This window comes from Malurus melanocephalus, unplaced genomic scaffold (genome assembly GCF_030028575.1).
Source record: "Malurus melanocephalus ecotype Western Australia unplaced genomic scaffold, MMel_1.1 scaffold_3, whole genome shotgun sequence".
Taxonomy (NCBI): Eukaryota; Metazoa; Chordata; class Aves; order Passeriformes; family Maluridae; genus Malurus; species Malurus melanocephalus.
Window position 1 is genome coordinate 5,751,459 of NW_026623235.1, and position 27,455 is coordinate 5,778,913.

General features: G+C 42.0%; 1 protein-coding gene across 1 annotated transcript in view; it reads left to right on the forward strand.

Annotated features, from left to right (window-relative positions):
• Positions 1–11,673: 11,673 nt before the first annotated feature.
• The window catches only part of FER1L6 (fer-1 like family member 6), a 62,281-nt gene continuing 46,499 nt past the window's right edge, over positions 11,674–27,455 (forward strand). Inside the window, exons 1-8 of the mRNA XM_057367543.1 lie at positions 11,674–11,708; positions 19,043–19,125; positions 19,840–19,966; positions 20,574–20,628; positions 20,723–20,854; positions 21,550–21,612; positions 25,341–25,419; positions 26,907–27,063. Of these exons, the coding sequence (XP_057223526.1) occupies positions 11,674–11,708; positions 19,043–19,125; positions 19,840–19,966; positions 20,574–20,628; positions 20,723–20,854; positions 21,550–21,612; positions 25,341–25,419; positions 26,907–27,063 (731 nt within the window). The remainder of the gene's footprint in view (positions 11,709–19,042; positions 19,126–19,839; positions 19,967–20,573; positions 20,629–20,722; positions 20,855–21,549; positions 21,613–25,340; positions 25,420–26,906; positions 27,064–27,455) is intronic.

Below are 27,455 nucleotides of genomic sequence, written 5' to 3' on the forward strand. Positions count from 1 at the left end.
CCCAGCAGTGCCAGTAAGAGAACAGAAATCCCATGGAGCACCCTGCTCCAGGGCTGTGGGGCTGGAATGTACAAGAGTGGTTTCTGTGGCTGCATCAGTTGGCTCAACTTAACTTGATGTCTCTCCCAGCAATTTTGTGATTCTGCCCTGAAGAAGTGCTTAGAAACAGCATTTCTGTGTTCCATAGGTAGACACATGGGTAGATATGTGTGTGCATCCGTTCACCCATTGAGAACACCTTTTGATTCTGATAGGATGCACCTAAAGGCAAAATTTGACACTTAAATCTGCTCAGGTGCAGCGGCTGGAAATAATCTTACTTTCCTGAAATTRATGCAATTTGTGAGCTGGGGTATTAGATCTAATTTGTGAAGTGCTTGTTTTTCATGAGAAAAGGTTACTGGCTTTTTGCTGAAAGAGAACAGAGGAATATGTGGGTGTTTGTGTCTTTGTGTGTGTGCGTATGTACGCATGTGCATCTATCCATATTTATTTATATGTTTCRGTATTTCTGTTAGTAGTAAGGTTATTTAAATAGGATGTCCTGGTTGCAGTGTATTTTCTTGTTTCTACCTTTTTTTGCAGTAGAGCTGAACATGGACCTAGAAAACAAATTTACCTTGGCTGTAGGAGCWCAAACCCAGAATTTTTCATGGATTTTGTACCGTCTTTACAGACTCAGAGATGTGGAACTAAGACCAAAGCTTGGCCAAAGTTCTGAGAGCAATTTGYCTTAGAGTTTTATATAGTTTATATRAATAGTAAATAAATAGYAGTGGCTAAATAAATTTAACACAGTGACAAATTTTAATTTGTGCCTGGCCCTAAATTCTAGAACAAAAATGAAAGGGGAAATAACACTAATACTTGTGTGTTGAAGAGAAAGCCATGTTTTATTTTAATGGTTTGCTTCCTTCATTGAAACGATCTAAGAATATGTTCCTAAAACTAAACTAGCATTAACTCTAGGAAGATTTATATCAACTGTTTCAATTTCTTCTGCTGAAATGAATTTCTTCTGCTGAGATATATATATGTTATTTTGGAGTCCAAATCATTTACTTCTGTGGAACAGATCCTGCAGACAAGGGATAGCTCCATGAGAGAAGATTTTCTAGTTATTGTCACAAAGATATTTATTCTGCATTATTGACGAATACCTTTTAAATTAACAAAAGTTAAGTGTTTTCTGAAARGGGTCCATCACAGAAGAAAGGTAATAGGAGGCTGGGTGGGATTATTCTGATTAATTTTAGAAATATTGTATCCAGGCTCCTTGATGTCTTGAGGGAAGTATTCCTCCTGAAAAGAATTCACACAATACCAGATAAGCCTTTCTGGCTAAATGCTCCCTGGAAGAGCCTGTCTGTCTTCACTGGTCTTCCAGGAGGATCCAGCCTGCTAATGTGCAGTGAGACTGGACCCTGCCTCCTTCCCTCAATCCCAGCAATGGTCAACATAGTGGGAGTCTTTATTTCATGTTTGGAGCTGTATTCCTATTCAGTGCAGCTCAGCACAGGGACTGCAGCACAAGGAAAACCAAATCAGCTGTGCTAGGGATGAAAAGTTTTTGAAATAGTGGATATGGAAAACTACTTTAGGGATATATTGCTTTCCTCCTTGAGTCATATGAATAYCTTCAGCAAGTCTGCAGAAAGACACAAAAGCTGAGTGCTGCAGTTGATTCACTTGAAGGACGGGGTGTCATTGAGAGGGGCAGGTTTGCAGGGTGGGTCTATGTGAACCTSATGAAGGTCAACAAGGGCAAGAGTAAGCTCCTGTACATGGCTGGGGGCAATCCCCAACATCAGTATTGCAGAATGAATGGGTTGAGAGCAGCCTTCCTTTCTCTCCTCATCTCTTTCTCCTCAGGAGAAAGACTTAGGGATCCTGGTGGATGAAATATTGGACATGAGCTGGCAATGTGCACTTGCAGTCCAGAAAGCCAGCCATGTCCTGGGCTGCATCAAAAGAAACACGGCCAGCAGGTGATTCCTCCCCTCTGCTGTGCTCTGTGAGACCCCATCTGGAGTTCCCTGCCCCCACTGTGTCCAGCTTTGAGGTCCTAAAGATAAGAAAGACAAAGATCTCTTGGAGTAGGTCCAGAGACCATGGCAATGATCAGGGGGCTGGGGCACCTCTCCTGTGAAGAAAAGCTGAGAGAGTTGAGGCTGTTCAGCTTGGAAAAGAGATGGGTCATGGGAAACCTTATTGCAGCCTCTCAGTATACAGAGGGCACTTACAGAATAACAGGGAAAAACTTTCCATCAGGGCCTGTAGAGACCAGGCATGGTCTCTACGCAAGGGGCAATGATTTTTAATTGAAAGTCAGTAGGTTTGAATTGGACATAAAGGTGAATTTTTTTGATGAGGGCATTGAGACACTGGAACAGGTTGTCCAGGAAAGCTGTTGTTACCCCAACCTTGGGGCTGCTCAAGACCAGGTTGGATGGGGCTTGGAGCAACCTGGTCTGGAGAAAGGTGTCCCTGACATCGGTGGCAGTGTTGGGCTGAACAATTTTCAAAGGTCCCATTCAACCCAAGCCAATCTACTATTTTGTGATTCTATGAATAGGAGATTAATTATTTTTCTGTATTTTTATATACAAAGGGTATATTAGTCATTCCTCCAGCAATCTTCATATAAGAATATGTATCTTCTTTCAAGTTTGTTTGCTTTTCTTCTTTATTAAATAGGCATGGTAAAATRTGAATGAAATTTGATGTGGACTAAATCCCTCACAAAAAGACAAATTTTTAGATGGAGACAGGCTCCTTGCCAGTAGCACAGATATCTATTTTTGACCAGTCATTTTTATCTCTGAATCTAACAAGGCTTATGGCAATTGCAGTAACTTGGCTGCTTCCAAACATCTTGAGAAATACTGCAATAACCAAAAGAGCTTGGTTTGACCAAGTGTGCTTATTGTTGACRAAGTGTGAATCATATCCACAAATAGCAAACTCCTTTGAGTTGTACCCTGTGAAGGGAGGATGTTGTCAAGGACATTGATGAGACACAAATATTGAGACATAAAGATGTTTATTGTAGACATTAGTAGTGTTCTAGACATTTTACACAGCCTTTATTTGAACAGCTTCCCCCTAGCAACAGTAAAATAAAGGAACAATATTGATGAACAATGTTATATTGATGGCTGTGAAAAAAAAGTGAGAGAGAAGATACTTGTTCAGAACTTTCAAGCCCTTTCCTTTGAAAGATGAAACCGTCTTTATATTAAAGGTTGATTTTGTGGAAAGTCTGGCTTTCTTTTTACAAGTTTGGCTTTTTGGGTAGCGGATGGGAACTGGATTGCTGCAGCACTCGAGGAGACTGATTTCCAGTCTAATTTAAAGGCATTTGGCAGCATCARAGTGAAGCACATAGTCCTGGTTTTGGCTGGGGTAAAGTTAGTTTTCTTCCTAGTATCTGGTGCAGTGATGTGCTTTGGATTTAAGATGAGAATAATGTTGATAATACACGGTTGTTTTAGTTGTTACTGAGCAAAGCTTACACTCTGTCAAAGATTTTTCAGCTTCTCACCCTGCCCTAGCAGCGAGGAGTCTGGGATTGCACAAAAAGTTGCGAGGGGACACAGCGAGGACAGCTGACCTAAACTGGTCCAAGGGAAATTCCACATGGCATCATGTTGAACAATAAACTGGGGCAATTGATGGTGGATGGTGACCTGCTGCTCAGGGACTGCCTGGGCATCAGTCACTGGGTGTGGGCAAACTGCATTGTGCATCACTTTGTATATTTGTTTTGTATATTCTCTCATCATCATGATTAGTATTATTTCCCCTTTCATTTTTGTCCTATTAAACCTCTTTATCTCAACAGAAGAGTTTTCCCTGTTTTTCCTATTCCCTCCCCCACCTCACTGAGGGGCAGTGGGTGAATGCTGTGTGGTGTTTAGCTGCCTGCCCTGGTAAATCAGAGCACAGATGTACCGTGGTACTGATGAGCATTTCCAGAGGGTCACCTGGATCTGTATGGCAGCAGCCCCGTGTCCTGCTCGTAGCCTTTGGAGGCTCCCTGGCTCAGGCAACTATTCTCACATTTACAAGTAATTGTTCAAGGTGTTATTATTTTTCTCCCTCCTATGACTGGTTCAGGACTGGAGAATAAAGGAGTTTATTTGGCCTGGCAGGGTACAGGCTATCCATAGTGAAAATCAAGTCACCCTGCAATGATTKCTCTCTGGACCAGGACATGATTACTGCAGCAGCTATTCCATAAAATACTGACTTTAAACTTGATAGCTATAGAAATGTTGAAGGTAGCATCTGCTCTTCTGGCTTTCAAAAGGTACGTTTGTTAGGAAAAAAGACCTCTAAAATCTGAAGATTAATTTGAAAGTTTTGCAGAACAGGAGGTTATTCTGGAATATATGACTGGTAAACTCTAGCATTTCATAGCCTCGCTAAATCAGAAATAAATGAATCMTTTGCACTTTACTATAAGTGGGATATTCATCCTGTTTAAAGAAATGTCAGAATCACAGGCTGCTTGCCTCTTCACCTAGGAGCACCTTTTACATTGGTCAGTGACTGTCTTCTCACTTATTTGGACTGGGACTGAAGGAGGGACAATAAGAACAGTTTTACACTGGAAGGATAGATCTAAAAAGGAAAGTGATCACATGTGGTGGTGTCACAGGGACATAGGAAGTGAAAAAGTGTTGTCAGTCTGTGGGCAATGCAAAAATCATAACTTTAATCTCATACATAGGCATTTGTAAATAGAGAACTATATTATGCTCAAGAATTGTCAGTAGCTTTTGGTAAAACTCTGGGAGGGCAATGTGCATACCTTATCCTCCACATTTGCCCATCAGCACCCTTGCTACTGGATGTTTGTACACGTCTTGCTAAGGTGAGCTATAACCTTTCTGAGGCTGGAATAAAAAAAGCAGCCCTGTGCCAGATGTAGTGACTTCTGAGCTGCTTTGTGCTCAYCCCTTTTTGTTTATGAAACTAACCTGCTTGTGCTGCTGAGAAGTGTTTGAACTTCATGTCTGCTTGGTAGGGAATCTCACTCTGTGTGTGTGTGTGATAAACTGAGGTGCTGAGCACTTGTCTCAGCAAACAGTCTGGTTTTGTTCCTGGTTTTGTGTCARAAAGGATTTATTTGGGATTAATACTTCCCTGCCCACCAGTCAATGGTTACATTCCAGTGCAAACAATMTGCTCATAAAACAGAAGCATCTTTGCAAATGTCATTGCCTAATTGACATTTACAATATATTTTATGTCATCAGTGGAGCAACAGTTTCAGGGTTGTATTTTTGGGTCATGAGTCCTGATAGCTGTACTGGGCAGAAGGYAGAGCCGTGTTTCCCCATCAGAGCATGTGAGAGCTCACAGCACTTTTGTTGGCACTGTTGGTACAAAATAGGGCAGCCCTAAGTGTGTTTCTTATCCATGGCCCAGGCAGCCTTTGATAATTGGGAATGCAAGGGAGAAAGATGAATTAAACCACCCTGACTTAACTCATACCTTGACAAGACACTAATCTCTCATTTAGGCTGGACAACCATGTCCCAGCCTTAYATAATATTGTGGGCCAAGTCCACCCAGATGGGATTTATGATTCCTCTCCTTTTCTAGCTCCACAATAATTTGCTGACAAACCTTGCAAGTGGTGTTTGGAAAGTCAAAGACTCAACTATATTGTGAGTGCTGTAAAATAACAAGCCCCTTGGGGAGAGGTAGATTGCACAGCTGACATGGGCTGAATGCTGAGACCTGGCATGGCCTGTGAAGGGTTGAGCCACTGCCTGTGAGAAATGGCTCAGCAAGGGTTGTTTGTCTGTCTGGATTGGTCAGGACAGAGCTTGGTCAGGAGCAGTTCCTGCCCCAGGCTTGTTTGAACACTCACAGGGCACTAAGTCAGGCATCATCACCGACTGTAGGGGGTTACAGACCCTCCTGCTGACCTGGCAGCACTGCTCYGCCTCTTGGGGCTGAGCAGGTTTCTCTTGCAGACCAGCACAGCCTCAAGTCTGTCACTGATGTTACATTTCTCTGCAGCTACGGTTGTTTTTATGGCTGCAGAAGTAGAACCAAAGGCATTAGCAGGGGGCTGAGTCACTTTGTGCTGCCTGAGCCACTCTGCAGCACCCACTGTGGAGGTGGGRAGGTGGAAGGGGAAGCAGGGGCACAGAGAGCTGACAGCAGCTGCTCACCTGCCTTGAGCAAAGTTGGGATTACACTTCAGGGCTCTTGAGTACCACCCCCTCTGCCCTTTTGTATGTCTTTATCTCCCTGAAATAAAAAAAAAAAAAAATTAAATCAAGTGCTAAAAGATTGAGTTAGGGATGGTATCAGAACACTGAGGTTCCCCTGGGCAGRACACTGAATGTAATATTCCATTTCCACAAGCACTTATTATATTTCTAAAATTTGAAATACTTTMCTTTACATCAAAGCATCCATCTGTTCAATATTCAGGAAGAAATACCCTCACTGAGGGTAATCCAACAGCATTCCCCACACCAGCCAGGTCTTGCAGAGGTCAGCAGGTTCTGATTCTCCATCCCTGTGTGACCACCTTACTACATTCTCCCCAAAGCTGTAGGAAGCACTGGAAAAATGCTCTGGCTATGGCCAGATATGTACAGCCACTTCCATACCTGCATTTCTCTTGGCCCATAGTCAGCTTTGCAGCATCCCTTACAAAAGTCAAATTCTGTTTTTTATACTTGGTATAAAAAGTAAAAGTATACTTTTATACTTACCAAAACTCTTTACTTACTTTCATCTGGATATATTAGCTACATGCTTCTGCATGGTTTTTGACACATGTATTCTTCCCTGAAAAATTAGAAAAATCCCATTTATAGAGCCACCCAGTCATTGAGAGAGCACACCATTTTCTACCTGAATAGACAGCCTAATTAACATCTCAGTTTTTCTAATTAAGTATGGTTTTCTCCAAAACAGGTTGTTTCAATGCTTTGAGCACTCCCTGTCAGCAAATGATTTATGTTTCATGTTCTCTGACTTGCCACAAAAAGAATTAAAACCTGTTTATAGCTGCTTGCATGTGACAGGAACATGCCCAGTTTGGTACCATTTGGAATCACAGAATGGTTTGGGCTGAAAGAGACCTTTAATGGTCATCTGGTYCCATCCCCCTGCCATAGACAGGGACATCTTCAGGTGGATCTGGCTGCTCAGGGGTCCGTCCAGTCTGTCCTTGAATGTGGAGATGTGGCATTTGCCACCCGCCTCAGTGGAGCAAATGGCACCAAGTCCCTCAGTGTCTCAAAGTGATTGAGAACAATATTCTCCACACATTAAARAAACTGAACACAAAACCTGTGGATCATTAAGTGCCCAGGGTAGTTGTRAGGAGCCATTTTGTCCTCAGGTGCACCAGCCCATCCCTATAAATGCTATGGCTTTGACCAGAGCACTTTTCAAACCACTGAAGTCTCCTGAAGCTCTTCTTGTGGGACAGGTAAACGTTTAAAATCCATTAACTGAAGAGACCACTCAGAGCTACACAACTTTATTGATATGGCAGGAATGTGGCTGGAAATGGACTCTGTGTCTTGACTTTCATGTTATCCCTTGCCTCCCAGTGGAGGCCGGGCTTAGCCCAGGTCTGGTCTGCTTTTTTTATGACAGGAGAGGGGCTGAGTCACTCTTTAAATTATGGACTATTGAAAACCTCCCCTTATGTAAGCTTCCTATTTTTCGACACTCCTAAGTATCCTATAACTTGGTGCTGGGCACAGCTCCCACCTTGATTTATCAGGCAGCTCAGAGAAACACCCTCTCTGTAAATACAAGGGAGTTTCTGTTCAGCCTCAAATTCATAAACTGAACATGCCAGCACTTTCTGTCCTTCTGTTCCTGTGGCACGGAGCAATCCATTGGGCTGAATCCAGAGGGAACTACTGCCCCATTCTGCCTGGCCAGTGGGTTGAGGCTCGCACCTGGGGCAGGGGAGTTCCTGCTGGGTGAGAGTGGCAGATGCAAAACTGAACTTTGAGCATGGTGGGGGAAAAAAGAATTTAACACTAATTACTGGGGATGGATTTACTAAGGGAGGGGAGAAAAGAGACAATGCTCAGGAAAACATCCCACCTCAGGCAGTGATTTGTGATGTGTTTTGTGATCTGTGATGGGCACCTGGTGAATGCAGGGTACTCACGGGGCTCTTTGCTGCTGCTTTCCTGTGTTAACACCACAGCTGGAGCCAGCCCCCTTTGTTTACACCTGAGATGCTGTTAATCATCTGCTGAAGAAAGTTTCACTTTTGGCTACCAGCACCCTGAAGCCTGTTCTCCCAACCATGGGGACTGTGCCCCTCACCCAGCATTTACTGTGTGCCACAGCAATCACTAGGATTACTATGACRTTTTTCACTGTCCTTGATGCAATGKCAGTTWAAGGCCAGGATCCCACTGTGTTTGKGTCAGGGTATGTTCACAGAAAGTCTCTGCCCTGAAGAGCTTTTAATTTCACTATTTTAAGGCTGAGGAAAATGGAATTATCAACGCAGTGGTCATACAGATAGGAAACATAACACAATCTGATTTCAGTAATTCAGTCTCTAGCTTCTGTATGGCACACATGACTTTTCTAATGAGTAATAACAAATGGAAAGAATAGCTCCTGAAATAAGACTCTGCATTGTACCATGTGCTCATGTGCTCTGCAAACATGGTATGATTTCAGAGTGAGTGCAGACACACACATGGAGTCTGCTTCTGCCCTACTTGTTGCACAGCAGCTCTGGAAACATAAACTTCAGAAAACATGAGCAGAAGTTGCACCTGGAACATGGTCCTTCACAGCAACAAGAACAGGAGATACCACCCTCACAGCATCTCCTTGCTGTTACAGCACTTGGTTATAAAAGAGGCAGTGAGATTTCTKGCCAGCCTTGCCAGTCTGGAGGCACATGGACTGAGGAGCAGTGTACGTGTTTACATCCACTTAAAAAAGCYCTGTTGGCAGCTCAAGGCAGGCATCCCATATGGCCTGAAGGCTGATTTACACCTCTTTACACACTGAATCTTAACCATTAAGTTTCCTAAGTCTGAAAACACTTCCTATAGAAAATGATGCAGTCAAGACATGTATACTATCTGCTTTCTCATTCTTCCCAGCAAAGTGTCTCCCCTTTTTAATGATCTGAGTTTTCTACCTTCTCAAAACAAAACAAAACAAACAAAAAAAAAAGAAAAAAGAAAAAAAGAAAGAAAGAAAAGAAAGGAGGGAAGGAGAGGAAAAAAGAAAAGAAGAGAAAAAGAGAAAAAAAAGAAAAAGAGTCAGTCTCAATTAGGTCAGGGCAGCTGCTGAAAGGTCTCAGCTTTTGCTACTCAAGTGCTAATTGAGTTCTCAGTGTAGAGCTACCATTTCCAGTTGAACAATGGAGGTGCTTACTGGATTGTTTCAGGTCTTATGGGAAGACTTGTCCAGTTAGAAAACAAATTGTTTGAGACCTGGATGGTGTAGGGGATTGCCACATGATGGAGAAGCTCTSTGGAGAGGCAAGCCAGGTTTGGTTGCCTGACAGGATGCTGGTGAACAAAGCTGATCATCTACTGGTGAGTGCCAGGGCTGTCTCTCCCGGACAGCTGTTTCCTGCAGAGCTGTCAATACTGCTTCCTTGGATACAATTTCTAGGGCAGGGTAGTAAAACCATTCTGTACAGGTCAAGAGTAATTTCACAATTCAGCCCTGAAAGACAGAATTCTTTCTTTTAATTTTAGCAGACTGTGAGCAACCCCTMCACTTAGAGGGCTCACTGACCGTTCCCAGTGTTCAGGGTTTCATATAGGAACAGAGTGCTCTTTAAAACCTCACTTTGGTGAAGGTGCTTTGGAATGGCAGTGCTGTGTGGAGTGTCCCAGGGCACCATGCTGTTCTGCTGTCAGCCTGGACTAGGTGTGCTATTATGTGCTATTTTCCATGCTGCAATTCCCTTCCTTAGTGTGGCTCATGCTTTTTAATGAGAAAATTATTAAGCCWTTTAAGGGAATTAAATAGGTATAGCAACAGTAACTGCCTGTGGCATAGGCACATCATGACCCAAAACTGGGAAGACAAAGAAGAAAAAGTGAGAAAAGAAATTGAAGAAGAGTATCCCCAGTAAAAGCCAGCACAAGAACTTGGAGCTAATTGCAAGATTCAGAAGGATGAATGAATMAAAAAGCATTAATTTTCTGCTTCAGTGGAGAAAAAGAAATTTTGCATATGGTTTTTAAAGATACAGGAACATATGAGGTATCTGATTTAATTACCATTTCTCCTCTGAGCAGAGCTGTACTCAATCACTGATGTCAAACAAGAGTATGATTGATGGTGGTGAAGGGCAGGGCAGCTTCTGAACAGCTAGGCTGGAATCTTCTCGAGTAGAGGAAGAACAAAGAAGCCTGACCTGCAGAGGCAGCCATCTCCCTCAATTCCCCTGACAGAAACAAAACCAGAGAATTTTGAACCTGGTTGATGACTTGGATTAAGCTGCTTCTTGTATTCCTCTGCATTTTTCACTCCAGCAAAATTACTGATGCCTCACGTGCTATGGGTGCTTCATCATGGCAGGGATCTCAATTATGCATTTTGGGAATGATGAATCCCCCTGGGGTTCTGCTGGAGTTCAAATATTTAATTCCAAACATGTCCTTAACTAGACATTCCACCYCATGGTAATATACTGTCCTCTTTAAAGGTCAGCTCCCATCAGACAAGGTTAAGAACAATGTGGAAATGGCCTTTGGGAAGTGCAGAACAAACATGTTCTTGTGTTTCTGTAATTTGTTCTCAGCAAGGACTGGAGTATGTCCAAGAGGAAATGTCAAGGAAGTACCTGTACTGACAAGTCTGGAGGCAAGAGTTTTGACTAACATGATGGTTTATTAACTAAAAATAACAGATATTAAACCTTTGAACTGGGGAGATTGGAGGAGTAGAAGGAGGAACCACAGTCCAGAGCCCTGTACATTGGGCTGCAATAGAGAGAAGCCAGGCAAGCTAGGGGGGGGAAAATGAGAGAAAACAGAGAAGAAGAAATTATGTTCTTACTGAAAAACAAGAGTGCAAGTACAAGAATACTTTAGATTGGCCTATTTTTCCAAAGAGTGGTTGCTAAGGCTGTCTGAAATCTAACCTTTTCAAGGTATCTTGGTGGGTGTGCRAATCCTGGTGGCCTTTTAGCTTGGAGCTGTTGTTCAAGAGCAGCGTGTGGCTCCCACAGCTGACTGSCTCCTGCAGATCTCTGCAGAGCAAGAGGAGTTAATGTTTGCCAAAGACAAAGATAAGTTTTTGTTCTTGTCCAGTGTTTACCCAGTTGACTAACCAGGCACCACAYTTGCTACCAGCAAGAAGCAAACTTAAATGCAAACAGAACGAGAGGACACAGCCTCAAATGTGGCCAGGGGAGGTTTAGATTGGATATTGCAAAAACTTTCTTCACTGAAAGGGTTATCAAGCAATGAAACAGCTGCCCAGGGAGGTGGTTGAGTCACCATCGCTGGAGGTATTTAAAAGAGATGCAGATGTGGCACTCAGGGACATGGTTTAGTGGGAACTTGGCAGTCTCTGGTGATTGGACTTGATGATCCCAGAGGTCTTTTCCAACCTAAATGGTTCCATAAGCTTGGAAAGCCTGTTCACGATGTAAAAGGTAGAGACTGAAAGAAAAACTGCAGGATGGAGCCCCCAACAGTGGCACCTCAGGCCCACAGGTATGTTTAATACCCTCACAAAACTCTTCCAAGATTTTAATTAAATTCAACTAATTTCATTTAAAGACTTTAACTTGAAGGAAAAGAAAATCAAGTCCTTTTAATGCTTGTTTTGACTTCTCCTGGAGGGTATTGTTATTATTTCTGGTACATATCTAGTCTATAATGCCTTGTGCTGTCTTTAATAAACTGTACTTGCACAAAATCATGAGAAGTCATTCAGGGTTCAGCGGGTGATGGCTCAAGATCCCTGCAGAGGAAGGAAAGAATTCTAAGAGGTGCAGGAACAAGAGAAATTACCTCCCTATATGTAGTAACTTCATTCTTTATTTTGTAGGCATATGTTAGTATTTACTAGCTCTGTTACCCAGCTCTTGTGCATTGACATGAGGAAAGTTGTTGAATTTGACCATTAATTTGCATCTGTTCAGGATGTGGCTTCCTTGCTGTCATGACTCATGATGTACAAGGATGCTAAACGTCAATAAAATGTCATTGGTTTTCTGCAGAAGGGGCARGGTTTGGAATAACTGAGGCTGTWTRTGCCCAGGTAAATGGCCAGTGTTTRCAGAGATACTGTGCTGTGGTGSTGCTGATTCTGAAACTTTCTCAGAGTTTGGAGTTTTAGATCATTTGTGGCAGAACTGTGCACAATTCAGAAGTTCAAWTTATAGGTTGTTCAGAGTGTGTATCAGTATATCTGGAATTTCTTATTCTGCATCTAGGGAAATAATTTAATAAAAATGCTGAAAAACAAGTAAGCAACTATGTCAAACCAATATCTGACTCCTAAAAGGGGCCAAAGTGGATATTGGAAATACAGTTTGGAGCAAGGCCCTCAGCAGTTTCACATACTTAGAAAGTTTTTGAGCTGGATGGAATCAGACCCTCTGTCCACAAATTGCATAAAYATGCCTGAAATCTCTTTGAATTCTCTAACCCAACAAACTTCMTTGCAATGTATCTTATGATTAATGAGTCTCACTGAAGAACACCTCCTTTGTTCACACCCTCATTGGTTTTAAACTTGTTGCCTGATAATGTCATTGAGCATTGTGGTTTTGTGGTCTGGGGACTGAAACTGAGCCATTGCTTTTTTTATCCATCTTCCCATGTCACTCATCATTTTRTGGGTCACTTCCAAAGACCACTTCAGGTGTGGTTAAACCAACAGTAAATCCAGGTACTTCTCAAGAACAGGGTGATCACATGAGACTGTGATAACTGGGAATGAACTCACTTCCTGCTCAAGTGTGCTCCACTTTTAGTTTTTTCACTATCAGGTTTTATGCTGCATTAAGTATAATTTTAGCAAAAGCTTGTGTTGTGTGCTTTGATCATTCAGACAGAAACATGACAATGAACACTTGCCTGATTCAAATCCTTGTCAGATGACCCAGCCATGCACAGATTTGGTATTTATGATAAGGGAATGACCAGAARTGGAGAAATATCCTWWGAGRYCAGATCCCATATCCATCTGGCACTRTGTTTTTCTCCAGCAGTGGCAAAAGGATTGTATATTCAGGGAGAGCACATGAGCCTGAGCACTTTCTGTGGTCCATTCTCCCCAGCATCCAGAACATTTTTATCATGACTGCTAATGAATACATTCCTGTCTGGTTCTTTTTAGTATTTTCAGTCTTGTTTCATGAAGTGCATCCTTATTTTAGTGTTGTGGGTTATGCTGAGTAACAAATAGCTCTGCTTTCACCTTTTTTGCCAGTTTAAATTTACAAAATTTCATCCTATTCTCACTCAGTCATCCCCTCTTCAAATGAAGAGTTACAGATGTTTCAGTCWATCATAAACTGACTTTTCCCACCCTTTTTCTGTGCCTTCTCTAACCTTGTTACCTTATTTGAGATGTGGAGACCAAAGCTGCTCAAGGAATGAGAGGTATTAACCTGATTTATTCTGTGATCCTGTTTTATGACCTTGTGTGGGTTCACCAGTGCTTTGGAGCCAAAGTGGCTCTGTCTCCTTTCTTTCTGACACCCATCCTGACAACACCCAGCACTCTGGACATTTTTAACTGGTACTACACACTTCAGAGATCAACTTCAGAGACCACTAGGGATGACTCCAGGACCATCTTACAGTGCTGGGTTGCCAGTTCAGCAATTCTCAGGCATGCTTGATTGTTTTTACCTCACTGCACCACCTTAAAAACACAGGCTACCACCTCTTTCTCAGGCTGAAAACTGTGCAGGACCCTCTTTTGATTACACTTCACAGAGTTTTCTCTGCTTTGCTGAGTTTTGGGTTCCTTTTGAGAGGGGCAGAAAAAGCAGCAAGCTCTAGCCAAAATGCAGTAATTTAGTGGTATAAGATGCTCCCTGCCATATTTTTATCTCATTTCTTGTGCTTTCTAATGGCTGATTATAGGTTTTGACTGCTGCAGTGCAAGAAATTGAAATTTTACRCAGGCAGCGGAATTTCTCCTGAGTAGCTAATTTAGAGAGTGTGTAACTAATCCTGATGACTGTACTGTCAACTTGCAATTTTGCTTTCTTATTGATGAGATATTGATAGTTGAGACAGGGCATAGCATGAAAAGCTCCAAGATTCAGAGATACCTGTGCGTGTGCCACAGATGTTTTTTAAATTGCAGCTTGTCATACAGGATTCCGTATTCACCTTCTTGAAGAACTGAAGCTTTCCTATTGCAAATTCTTGGACCTGTCAAAACAGCAGAACCAGGGGGAAATCAGGAAAATGTGAACAAGTTAATGCAGCTTGTAARAGCTCCAAGCTTGGGAGGAAGCACAGCAGAAATAATGGATTTTGGAATAAAAGGAGGTTCATTACTGATGGAGTATGAAGGACTGACAGTACACTGAATGAAGCAACAAYGCATTGGGAGGCAGAATAGATTAAATGAATAAATACGCAAAGCCTTCCCTTCACTTCTGTAATCCTGAGAAAAGAAGGCATGAAATGAGTACATCAGTAACCATTCATTAAGATTTCTTTTGCTTCCCATACGCCAAAGATTACAGAATTTATTCTATTCAGTCTTCTTTGATAATTAAATGTAGTGCAATAAGTTTCTTCTCTGGGACTTCATTTATGATCACAAATGACACACTATCTTAATAAAAAATGGTTCTGAATTAATTAACTGTGCTTATGTGACTGTTTTAGATTGATTAGACTTTCCATTTTGAAACCCCATCTTTGTAYTGTAATTATATTTTATTCTTGGAAAAAAAGGGTTTAAGTTAGGAGATAATTTACTTTTCCTTTCAATTTCCTTGACTAGTACATATTGTGGAAGTGATAAAATGAACCAAGAGTTGTTCTTATGCTTTGGATTTCTTTTTTCATTTGAAAAGAAAAGAAGAAACTTTTTTATAACCTAGAGAGTTAGGGTTTTTTTGCTTGTGTTTATTTCATGGAAATTAGAACTCATCATGTGTAGATAATTATTTACCTAGTGCAGCACTGTTTGATCTACTGAAAAACCTCTTTTGAAAATGAACTTATTTTGAAAGAAGTGGAATTTCAAGGAGCTGAATAAAACCCCCACCAGGACATCTTACAAAATACAAATAACAAAATCCAAAGATGCAAACACACCTATCAAATTTTACGTTCATGTGTGTGAAGGCTGAAGGCTGTTTTTCCTCTTTCTTCAGTTTCTAATGCTTCCTCAGCCAAGGCAGTCACGCTACCCATGGCTTACAATCCTGAGGCACCGGGGCTGGCTCAGAGCTGAGCTGCACAAACCTTTGATCATCCCTGAACTAAATCATTTTGATGATTCCAAAAGKTTTGCTGAGACTGCTGCTTCCAGGGAGGAAAAGATTTGGGGGGAAAAACAGGGCAGCTGCTCCAATAAGGATTTTCTGCTGCCAGGAGCATGCTGGCAGCTCACTCAGCCTTTCCATGTAAGAGCTGGATGRAATCAGGAGACACCCTGGATCAAACAGGCTTTGTATCTGCTTCTGTCCTCTGTGTTTCCAAATCTCACTGCCTGGTTTCATTCCTTGGTGCCCACCAGGAGTGCAGCTCACACAGCAGCACAAGGGAAGGGCATTCCAAGGCTCAAGGCTACAAAAATGGACCTTGGCAAGTATCTTGGTCTAATGCAGGCTAAGCCCAAGTCTGGGTTTGCTTGAACAAGGGTTGGAAAGCTGCACTGAGAGGGGGCTCTGAAGAAGGGGACAGAAAGGCCCTCCTCAAACAACATGTGCCTGTGTTCAGACAGCTCAGTTTATTCTTGTGGCTTTATAAGTGATGGGGAAGTGTTTTCTGCCATCCTGCAGTGAGTGCCTGCACCACAGAAGCGCCTGTTTGTCTCTGGATGAATAACTCTTCCCACGGCAAGAAACCATTCTCCTCTTACAACAACTCTCCATGCACGTAGACTTCTGACAAGATTTTGCTGGAAGAAAATATTAAGTTTAAACCTTGTGAAGGAACTTTGAGGTTCAGGATAAATGAGGTCATTCGAACTCTCATGCTGACAGTTCTGAAATGGATGTTTTTCACCAACTTTCCTTTAAATTAGACTGCAAATTKCAATTATTGGATATCTGAAAGAACTTAGGCTGTGCAAGATGTGATCAGGAAGCCTCTGTAGTGATGGGATGCCCTAGATGAAAAGAAAGGGCATGAAAGCAATTTTTTGAAAGCTGGAAGCTGTCGTGGATGAACGTTGATAAGAGGGGAATGAAACTTGAGGGTCTTCTTTTTGAAGTATGAAAATTAATTTAGAGACCCWGTGGACCTGTGACACACAGGGAATAAACCCTTGTATTTACAGAGTTCTGGTGCAAATTCAGCATGGTCTGAGTACAGTCMAATGCTGTGGTATGGTTGATGTCCCACTGTTATTTACTGTTTTTATCAKGGAAGCCTCAATGAATCACAGCCATAAGGTAAAGTCTGCATTGTACTGTACATATGCAGACAAGAAAAACTTYTCCTAACTTCAGATTTTTTTACAATCACCATGTGACTGGAGCTGGGACACTTGGTCCTCTTTAAACTTTAAACTAAACTAAACTTGGTTAGCTTAGAWGGCTGATTTTTAATTGCCACTAATCAAAGCACATAAAATGGGAAACATCTTGTTAGCCTATAAGAATTCCTTCATCTGCCTTCTCTCTGGACATGAAATTGCTTTATTATATCTCAAATTATCTTGTCCATGACAGGTGAATGAGTTTTTCTGTACCCCAAATTTCTCATGATTTCCCAGTTTTTTTTTTCAGTGCTGTGTTTGTGCCTCGCTGATAGCCAGGAGTTCCTGTAGGGAGCACAAAAGACATTTCCTCATGGTTTGGACTTTACCTAGAGGTGGCCCACACTTTTATGCCTGGGTTGGGGATACAGATGGGCAAGAATAACTTTGGCATCATTATCAAATCTGGAGAAACCTTCCCTTGTTAAAATTTGTGCTACCTTGGGCAAGAGGGGATGGAATAATCTTAAAGTTTTCAGCAGCTGACTGAATTTATGTCAAAGCTGCAGTRAAAAACATTTTGTGGAAATTTAAGGAAAGATTCCTTTTTTTGGTTCCTTCCAAGAGAACGAACTGTCTACCATAAAAAGAGCATCCACAGAACACTTCCAAGAAGCTAACTGCTTTTATTAAGCAGTGTGCACTTTTGTTAGAGAGTGCACACCAACACTGACAAACAGTTACATATCAAAGTGATGGAGCCTATTGAGAAGGATTGATTCATTCAGCTCCCTGAAGACTTCATTTATATCATTTAGACCCTTACAGAGCAGATTCTCTCTGGCAAATCCTGTGCACAGAGGCAAACAAATTCACTCTCTTCTTTCCCATAGCTGAGCCTTGCGAGTCACCTGTGCTTGTTGCCTCTCTGGCGTTGTCAAGGGACACTTCTCTGCATGGTGGCCTTGGCCAAGGTGACCTCTGGGGCCAGGGGTGCAGGAGAGCTCAGGTGCACCCTGATGCCTTTTTGTGCCAAGGCCTCTGGCAGACTGAAAACCTGAGTAATTGGGTTAAATCCAACCATGGATTTTGCTCTTGCCGCCATGTAGTTGTGGAGAGCTTAGCTAGTTCTCTTTCTATCACCCTGTGGCACCGTTTAAACAGTTTAAAGTGTTGTGCAAACACAAGAATAATGGAAGAYAGCCCATTTACCACATCAGGCTTTATTAATGGCCATTCCCTCCAGTCACCCTCTGACTCTTGCTTTGCTTGAGGCATGTTTTTGTCTGGGTGCTGCATTTCCRCTCATACTGATCAGATTTTAGCGTTTTCTGGCTTACAGAAGTTGTGGATTTTCTGCTATTATGCCCTACATTGCTGACATTCCTCTTGGGCTGGCCAGTAAACTAAATCTGCTTGCTCTGAATACAACCTTCAAACATTGCCAGCTTCCCTTTTCRGTTTGYAGTATCTTTTCCTCCATAGCTCGARTTTGCAGATGATTTCAGATGTTTGAGCACTGGTTGCTGTCAGGTTTACTCAGCTTGTAGGTGCCTGCTTGTTTTGGCCAGTTGGGCTGTGTGCTTCTCCAGGAAAAGTTTTTATTCCTATAGTAATTTAGGCAAACAAATTCTCTGATGGCAAGGGGAAAAGAATTTGCTGAATGTTTGTCACTTGTGGCATGCTTGTGGCCAACAGAGGAGCTGAAAAATGCTGCTATTATACCAAATCCTCTGTGTTTGACTCTCACCACCTGGTTTGTTTGTCAATAGAGTTAATAGCACAGAATTCTCAAGAAACAAAGGTTGTTTCTCCTTCTAAAATAGGTGGCATATTTATTTTTTTGGAAGAACTGGTGCTAGGCAGAATCATGTCTCTAACACAGCTTGAGGAAAAACCCTTGTCCAGGCTTGTTCATTGCTTTGCTGCTGGAAGGGAGTGAGAACTCCCTAAATTATGTGGTGTGTGTGCCACTGATAGTGTGGTGTCATCACCAAGGAATTTACACAAATGACTTTATCTTAATTCAGTGGAAAACTGCTTTTGATCTGGATCCTGTAATTTGCCTTTTATCTCTGATCTTGTCACAGGCATAAGAAATGAACAACATGTGTGAGAAGTCTGTGGAAACTTATCTTTGATTTTCTTTCTTTCCATCTTGCTGTCTTGATTTGAATAGAATTTTTAGCTCTTGTCATATTACATTTGTCTATACATGGCCAAATTTTAAAAACAAATGAAATTAGATGAAGCAAAAAGTCAGAGCTTTYTCYTTTTTGCTGTTGATAAAAGGAAATTCAGAATATAATGATCTTTCTTGGAAATCAAATCACTGTCTTAACAACTCCTTGAGTTAAATTAGAGTCCAGTACAGAAAAAGGTTTGAAGATCTTACACTGATCAATTTTCTTTACTTTTTCAGAAAGGGGCTGTTTGCTGGCATGAAGCTGAAGAAGAAGAAAAAAGGCGAGAAAGGCTTGACTATTGCAAACAAAGATGCATTCGGTAAGGCTTCATAAATCAATATTGCAACAGGGAAGACCAGGTGGTGGGGGATTATATTAGATCTGATTTCATGGGAACTTATTTGAATTGTGTCTCAAGGCTTAGTATTGATAAAACAGTCAGTGAATTCTTCATCACTCCCAAATAAACAGAGAACTAATTTTTTTTGCATTTACTGTTTCATTAAGAGCATGTTCAGATTCTGTGAGTTCACACTGCTCTATCTGGTAGGGAAAATTTCAAATTCCAGTCTGTCTCTTACCAGAGATAGCACATTTTTGAGAGGGTTTTTTTTCTACTTCAGAGCTAGATAATTCATTACAAGTGTGTAATTCCTCCAGAAGCTCTGCTTCTTTTGGATACCATAAGTACACAACCTGCACAGGCTCTGCTGGCTGGATGGGCTGGCTCAATAAAGCTGGCAGCTTTACTCAGTGATGTGCCTGTGGCTGTTGTGGGTGCACATGGAGTGAGGAGAGTGGCTACAGCCACACAGAGATGGTAAATGATTTTGCTCAGGTGGGAGCTGGTGCTGAAATCAATGCTGCTGGATACAGACCACAGCAGTATCAATAGCTGGGACACCCAAATAAATAAAATATTCAGTTCATGATGACAAATTCACTGCTCTGCTCCAAGTGAGCTTTTTGCTACTAGAAATCAATAGTAGTCAGTAGAAATCCATTTTACTTCCTTGTTTGTTTTCCTCGTCAGGTGATCATGATGAAAGTGCAAATTTTCTCCATGACACTCTTGGAAGACAAGAAGAGAGAGAGGAAGACCTAATGAACAGTGATGCTCTGTCCAATGCTTTTGGATCCTTAAGCCCAAATAGGAAAAGGTGCTCCTTCATGTATATCTTACCTAACATCCCCCTAAACACCTGTGGCACCCGTCATGGGAAGGGTGTTATCCTAAAACAAAACATCTGACAGAAAATCCATTTGCTGACCACTGTGATCCCTTCACTCAGCCCTCCCACATGACAGAGTGGAATGCACTTGTCAGCTCAATGATATCAYCAGATGCTGTCCAGTGCAGGGAGAGACTGGAATGGATCCTGAGAGTGCCTCAACTGTGCTAAGGAGCTCTGCTAAAGAAAACGAGCCAAAGGGAGCAGCAAATAGCTTGTGTAGTTATGTTTTTCACACAGGAGAGGAATGCAGTCTGGGGAGAAATGGAGTCAGGTTTGATGGGGACAACAAGTGAAATCATTGCTGTGCGTGATAGGTAGCTGCACTGGTTTGTATGGATGCAAACATTTCCCTTTTAATCAGTATATGAGGAAGGCAGAGATGTCTCTGCTGATGAAATCCAGCCTAAGAGTTCCCAACAGAGCTGTCTGCCATAAAGAATACTCACTTGCTSTTGAGAGGTCTTTCCAATGTGTGCCCAAGCACCAGTTCTTGCATAGAGATGTCTAACGACTTCTTTTGTCATTTTAATAGGGCAAAGCTAGTGACCAGAATTCATGAAGAGGAGATGAAATCCCAGAACTACCAGGTGAGCAGGGGGTGATGTCCCTAATGTGCCTGTGAATTCCCCAGGCAGGCTGGACCTGAGGCCAGGAGTGCCCATGGTGTCCTTGTGCCCACAGATTGCCATCACCATCATCGAGGCCCGGCAGCTGGTGGGTGAGAACATCGAYCCTGTGGTGATCATCGAGATAGGTGATGAGAAGAAGCAAACRACAGTAAAGGAAGGCACAAATGCCCCTTTCTACAATGAAGTAGGTGCTTTCTCTTGAAAAAGACTCTTCAGTGGCTGTGGATGGTCTCTGTCATTTGGTAGCTCATAAGGGGATGAATTAAGTTTTAGCCTTTCCACTTCTGAGCAGGGGGGTCTCTCCAGGAGATGAGCACCAGCAATAGCTCCCTTGGGTTTAGATCTGTTTGCTCTTTCTCTTTTCAAGGTCTGTCCAATATGGTCCCCACCMTCTCCACCAAATTCTGCCTTACCCCCACTGCTGCTGCAGTTTTTCAAATGATCCATTTGGGAACTTTGTCTATATTCTACCCCACACATCCCCACTCCCTTTTCCATTATTTCATGGTTTCAGCCTTTCCTTGACATGTTTGTTCCRACTGGTGACAAACGAGACCAAACAACCCCCAAAACCAGCAGGTCCTTTGGGTTTCCTTGTGCCTCCTGTCCCTTTTGACAATACCTTCCAATGTAAACCAAGGCTCATGGCCATTTGTAAAGTGAGTCTTGTGCAGCCATGCAAGGAGTAAAGTAAAAAACAGGTCTGGGCCATGGCAGAAACAGGTCAGGGGCAAGGAAAGAGTTTTGCCTCATCCACCACTGCTTCCCCAGTGTCTCATCAAGGCTCTGTGCAGTAATACAAGATGCTGAACCATGCAGCTGACAGTGCTGGCTATCAGCACAAGGATCATTCTGATCTGCTGTCCCCTTTTCCCGCAGTACTTCGTGTTTGATTTCGTTGGACCGCAGGTGTTGCTGTTTGACAAAATAATCAACATCTCTGTGAGTACCTGGGAAAGCCTAAAACAGCAAGTAAAGGTCATTGTTGTTTGTGTCACTTCAGCTTTAAATGATCCTTAATGTAGTTAAATCATTTTAGGTACCAAGAGTGCTATAAAGTCAGCATRAAGTATAGGAAAGAGAAAGGATAGAGGAGAAAAAAAAAGAAGAGAGTCAGCTGGCAGAGTTTTGAGGAAGATTTAGTCTGCATTTTCAGGGACACTCATTGATGGTGTGGCAAACTGAAAGGTAGAATGAGAAAATTCAGCTTAGCTCCCTCTTGTCATCTTGTCATCAATGTCTTCATCCCTCTAATTTTCAAGCTGCCAYTTGATTCGAATGACTGAGTTGAAACCTCTAGTTTATATCAATTCCTCATATATAACTATTTCTAATTAAACTAAACTAAACTAAACTAAATTATACTAATGCAGACACCTTATCCTCAGCAGTGGCTCTCAGGCTGTCTGGGATATAAAATGTGTTCATTTACACATGGACAGCTGGACAACCAAGTTTTCAATGCTGGGGATAAACTGACRGAATCCTAAAGTTCCATTGAAATCCAAAGTATCACACACAGAGCTCAAATATGTGAAGTTCATAACTCCATAAGGTACCTGCAGATGTGATCTCCTCTTATCTGTGAGGASAGAATTTCCTACAGGCTGACGATGGCACGGAGTATGTATCCACTCTCTGCAGTGACATGTCACATTGTGTGACCATGTAGGTGTTTCAGACAYGGTTCCTGTGTCAGCACAGTGCCAAGGCACCAGCTCCTGAGWGCTGCTGATGCTGTTGGGGAATATATAATTATTTTTCTCTGAGAGATAGCCAGCCTTTCCAATTTCACGTGCTTTTGATAAAGATTATCCAGTGATGAAGGGGAAAGTGCCAGAGTGCATTGTGGGTGTGGGGAAATGTGTCACCATTAGCGGTTGTGTATCTGCACAGTTTCATCAGACTCAGCAAACTTATTTTATTTATAGCTGATGAAGGTGCAAYACTAAGAAATTTAAGATCTTCTAGGTAAAAATGACTTAAGGAAAAATTTTAGGTAACAACAATGAACTAACCTTGGGCAGTGCTCATGTGTGCTGCTGAAAACAGAGATTCATTACCTTGCAACACAGTTTTGGGGCATGCAATCTATCAGGGGAATAGAAAYAAAGAGAGGAAATATGTGTGCTGGGAGTGAAGGAAACACTGAGGGATGGAAAGTTTCACAGCACTTGCTTAGCATGAATGTCACTTAAGGAGAAATGAAGATTGGCAGCCWCCATTATCAGCAATAATTCTTGCATTGAATTTGCTTAATCTGTAAAAATTAATTTATCTGCATATGAAAGATCAAGGAAAACAAAAAGATTTAGTGCCCTTGTCTATCAGTTTAGCAGTTAGTCTAGCTGCATTCAAAACCTGCATTTAAGGGAAAAATGAGACTTTGAATTTCCCAGCCTCTGCTAATTGCTAGATTTTTTTTCTTCATTCTTATCTTTCAGTACATTTCAGCAGATTTGTAGTAATACCATAATAAAACTGAGGTGCCCTTTTTGTGCTAAACCTGCCTCTCCAGTACTGAAATACTCCTCAGTTTAACACTATGCATGTTTGGGCTCATTCTGAAAATCTGAAGAAAATCCTTCAGTCACCTACAAAGTCAAGTGTGAAAAGACACAAACATTTAATGAGATATGGTGTGGATGTGATGCTCCTGCTCAGAGAAGACAAGAGATGTTTTCTATAAACTTCATGCTTACTTGCTTTGTTACATTAGAAAAAAAAAAAAACATACTTGGAAAAAAAGGACCAGGGAGGATGCAGAGMATTTGATAGAGGCAGTGAGTTATTTCCTCAACAGTTAAAAGCTATGTGTACTGCAGGSAGTGGAAATCCACATCATTTCAGTGAAACAGGGGCATTTTCATTTCAGTAAGCAAACTTCAAGGACAGAAAAGTGAGTTTTACATGCATTTTATGTTTAACTCTCTGGACATGCTGTCATGGAGAGGAAATGAGCAAAGAGCAATGAGACAGCACCACTTTGGACTCACCACACATCCTCATCTTGTTCCTGAATCTTAAAGAAGCTTGATTTTCTTCTTCCCTGCAGAAAGGCTATAGCTTTCTTCCCCCTTTATCCTACTTGGATCTGTTGATTTGGGCATTCCCATGTACATCCTCCAAAGCTGTAATATTGCCTGGCTTCAGGGAGAAACTCAACARTTTTCAAGGCTTCTTCTCAACCCTGTGTGTGCCCTAATCCATCCTCATGGGATGGAGGATCCAGTGCCGTGATGGAACCTGACAGCACCAGGGACTGAGGAAAAGCAGTACTAATGCATGAAGCATTGGCTGCACACTGCCTCCCCTCCCACGTGAAGGTTGCTTAATTTTTGAGCTTTAATAGTAGAGTGAAATAAAACTGCTCCTTTGTCCTCTGTTGTRTTTTCAGCTCTAGAAACTGCTTCCATGTTGAAGTGAGGAATTACCAAGGAGAACTGAGTGTATTCCCACAGTGGCACAGTGGCCATAGGTYCTTAACAGGAAAGGACATTAGATTGAAATTAGAAAATTCATGCATTTCCTGGTGAATCTTGATGAAGGTGTCAGTGGTCTTTACTTTGAAATGTATGCCTCCTGCTCTTGAAAAGTGTACAAAATAAATTCACATGACAAATACAGTGCAAAATCACAAGAGTCTTCCTTTAAGAGCRGGTATGATGATTCCAGATTCCTGAAGTGCTGTTGGAGGCTTGATTGTTTGCTACAAGTGTTTAGATTTAGCTTCTGTGGACTTGAATGGGCTTAGKTTCTCTTTGCAATTTGGGCAAGGTGTTCCAGAGAATTCAGCCTTTTTCAGAGGCTTTTCCACAACCAAGCAATATGTTTCAACCTTTTAAGCTGTTCTGAAACCAGGTGAGACACATTTTTTGAGAAATACAGTTCTAGAACAAATCTTCCCTTAGAAGATCTTGCTAGGCTCTGCCTTGTCTGTGAAGTGAACCACATGCAAGTATTTGAAAACCAGACATGGGAATACATAGGTCTGGGAATCAYGGCAATTGAAAATTATTAATTAAATTTGAATTAAATTGAATTAAATTAAATTCGTTACTTGGCAGGAAGAATGCAYAGACAGACTCGCTGGGGCCTCTTTGCCATCTAATTTACATCTATATCACTTCTCTGATTTCATTAATATTGTGGGGGGYAGATTAGAATTGAGTCTCTTGGTTTATGTGCACATCAAAATGTTGCCAAGAAATACTTAAATTCTTTTTCCTCTGAGTRTACTCAGTTCTTATGACAATTCAGCTGTTGCAAAGAAAGTGATAGCATTTCTGCAGCCTAGTGTGAAACCAGTTATGTCCCATGTGTTTATATTCTTTATGATTTATTTAAMACTGCCTGGATAAGTAATATAACTGCATCTGCTCTGAAGGAGCATCTGGCTAATTCCTGCTCTCTATTACCTGGGGATCTGGGGTGAACCTGTGTGATTCCACTCAGATGCAATTATATTGTGTTCTAATGTGGCACAATGTTGGATAAAAAACATATTTCAAACACTTGCTGTATCTGCTGTGGCTATGTGCCCCCACTTTTGGGTGGTGCTGGATGTTGCTGCTTATTACCTCTGAACCAAATGTGATCTTTGGATGCTCTTTCTTATTCTGACTGGGAAGAGAAATAGTGRCATTCTTTAATCAGCCTCTTTCTGACAGGTTATGCACAATAAACTGATTGGGAGTGTGCTGATAGGCTCCTTCAAAGTGGATCTGGGGACAGTGTACATTCAGCCAGGTGAGTGGTGCATTTTCTGCCCTTTTTGTCTGTTAAATGAGATGTGAGGCAGGGAAGGAGAGGGAGATGTGCTACTTTTCCACTTTGATGGTTGTGGTTTACACCAATGTAAAGCTTTTGGGAGGGTTGTTTTCCTATTTGGATAGCAGAGTACCAGCCAAACTGTTGGACAGAAGTTCAGCACTGAAAATACCTTGGCAAACTGCCCCTTGGGGGTAGCACTTTTCAAGGATGGCATTTCTTTAAGTGGYCAGAGTGGGCAGCTGAACATTCTATAAAACCCAACTGCACTCATCTATGACAGGACATCCAAAGTTCTGCCACCTGTGTTGGGGTAGAAGGAGAAGAGGGAGGGAGGGCAGGGTGGAGAGTGAAAGGAATGGTGAGGAGAGCATGAGACAAGAGGAGGAGCAGACCATAACAGGAGAGAGAAGATGACAAAGAGGTGACCATGGGTCCACTTGACCCGTCATCTTCAGAACTGTTCAGTGCAGTCTGAAATCTGAAGCTAAGAAAATATCACTTTCCTCTCTTTTGGTGCTTTTTTTAACAACCGTCCACAAAACATTTACCCTTTTCCATAATTACTCAAGGACATGGTCTGTCTTTGGGAGGGCACATATTTAGGCCACTTGCTGTAGATGTCACACAGTTAAAGCAAGAGTGTGAAGTCATTCAGGCCATCCTCTCTGCAGGATTCTTGTAAGAGCCAGTTGAGAGAAATGGCCTATCTGAAATGAGGAGTCTGTGTCCATGCTCRGGCTGTGTCAGTCTCTGAATTCTGTCCTGTACCTCCTCCTGTCACTCTAACAGGAGGGTGCTGTCTGAGGGTTGATCTGGAGCTCATATCCCTGGTACACTGTGGTTTCTCCTTGCCACTCCTTTACCCAACCAAGGTGAAGTCCAAGGACTTAACATAAGATCTAAGGGCATTTCTCGATGGGGCTGTTGAAGCAGGGTTACAGCAGTGGGTGAATTGTKTGAATTGTCTAGTACATTTTCCCCYTTGAAAGATGGAGCTGATCCTGSTTCTGGCTAATTCTTCTTCCTCTGATGGCTGTCCACTCTCCTTCCTCCCTTTCTCAGCTGTCTGCCAGGGTTACAGCACCCAGCAAGGGTTTTGCTGCCACAGAGTTCTGAGATCTTCAGATAGTTCTTGTCAAAGTCGTGGCCTTTCCTCATAAAACCTCAGCCTTAGTTCAGCTGATGAAATCTCATCCGGCCTTCCACTGGTCCTTAGTCACCGATCTCAGTAAATGTTGATGAAAATGAGCTTGTTTCTGACAAGCTTTGGATCAATTCTTTGTTTGCCTTTTTAATCACAAAACATTTTGGACCTCTAGAAGTATCTGGTAAACAAGTACACTTCAGCACAATCCKCCTGAAAGCACAAATATCATTTGATGTACCTTTTCTGGGCGTGAACAGAAAAATATTTGCATTTTTTATATCCTCTGTTTGAGTGTTTAAGCTTGTCCTTCTTACAGGTCATCAGTTTTGTGACAAGTGGGCACTTCTGACAGACCCTGCTGACATTAGGACAGGAGCCAAGGGGTACCTGAAGTGTGACATCAGTGTGACTGGGAAAGGTGATGCMATACAAGCTACACAGAAAACAGCTGACACTGAGGAACAGATTGAAAAGTACTGYAATAATTTATTTGGGTTTTTTATTTTTACTGTTTTCTTCCTTACTAGGTGCCTCAATAGTCCTCTGCCCTCCTTTCAGTMCTTTCCTTGTTAATTTGGGGTTAATAGCAGGATAACTTCATACACCTGGCTCATGCRCTCAAAGAGAGTTTTTACAGTCCTCTCATCTAAATGGAAGGACCTGTTAGGGTCACTTCTCTGSAGCTGATAGAATTGACCAAATCCTGTTGGCTCAATTCCAAACTACCCCTGACAGAATGTTCATTGATCTGAAACCAATTAATGATTTCTTAAAGCAGTGAAGCAAGGAGAAAAAACGAGGAAAGCCTATTCCTTCTCCCCTCTTGGATGTGCGTGTACGGATATTTCCACATCCTTAGATAAAC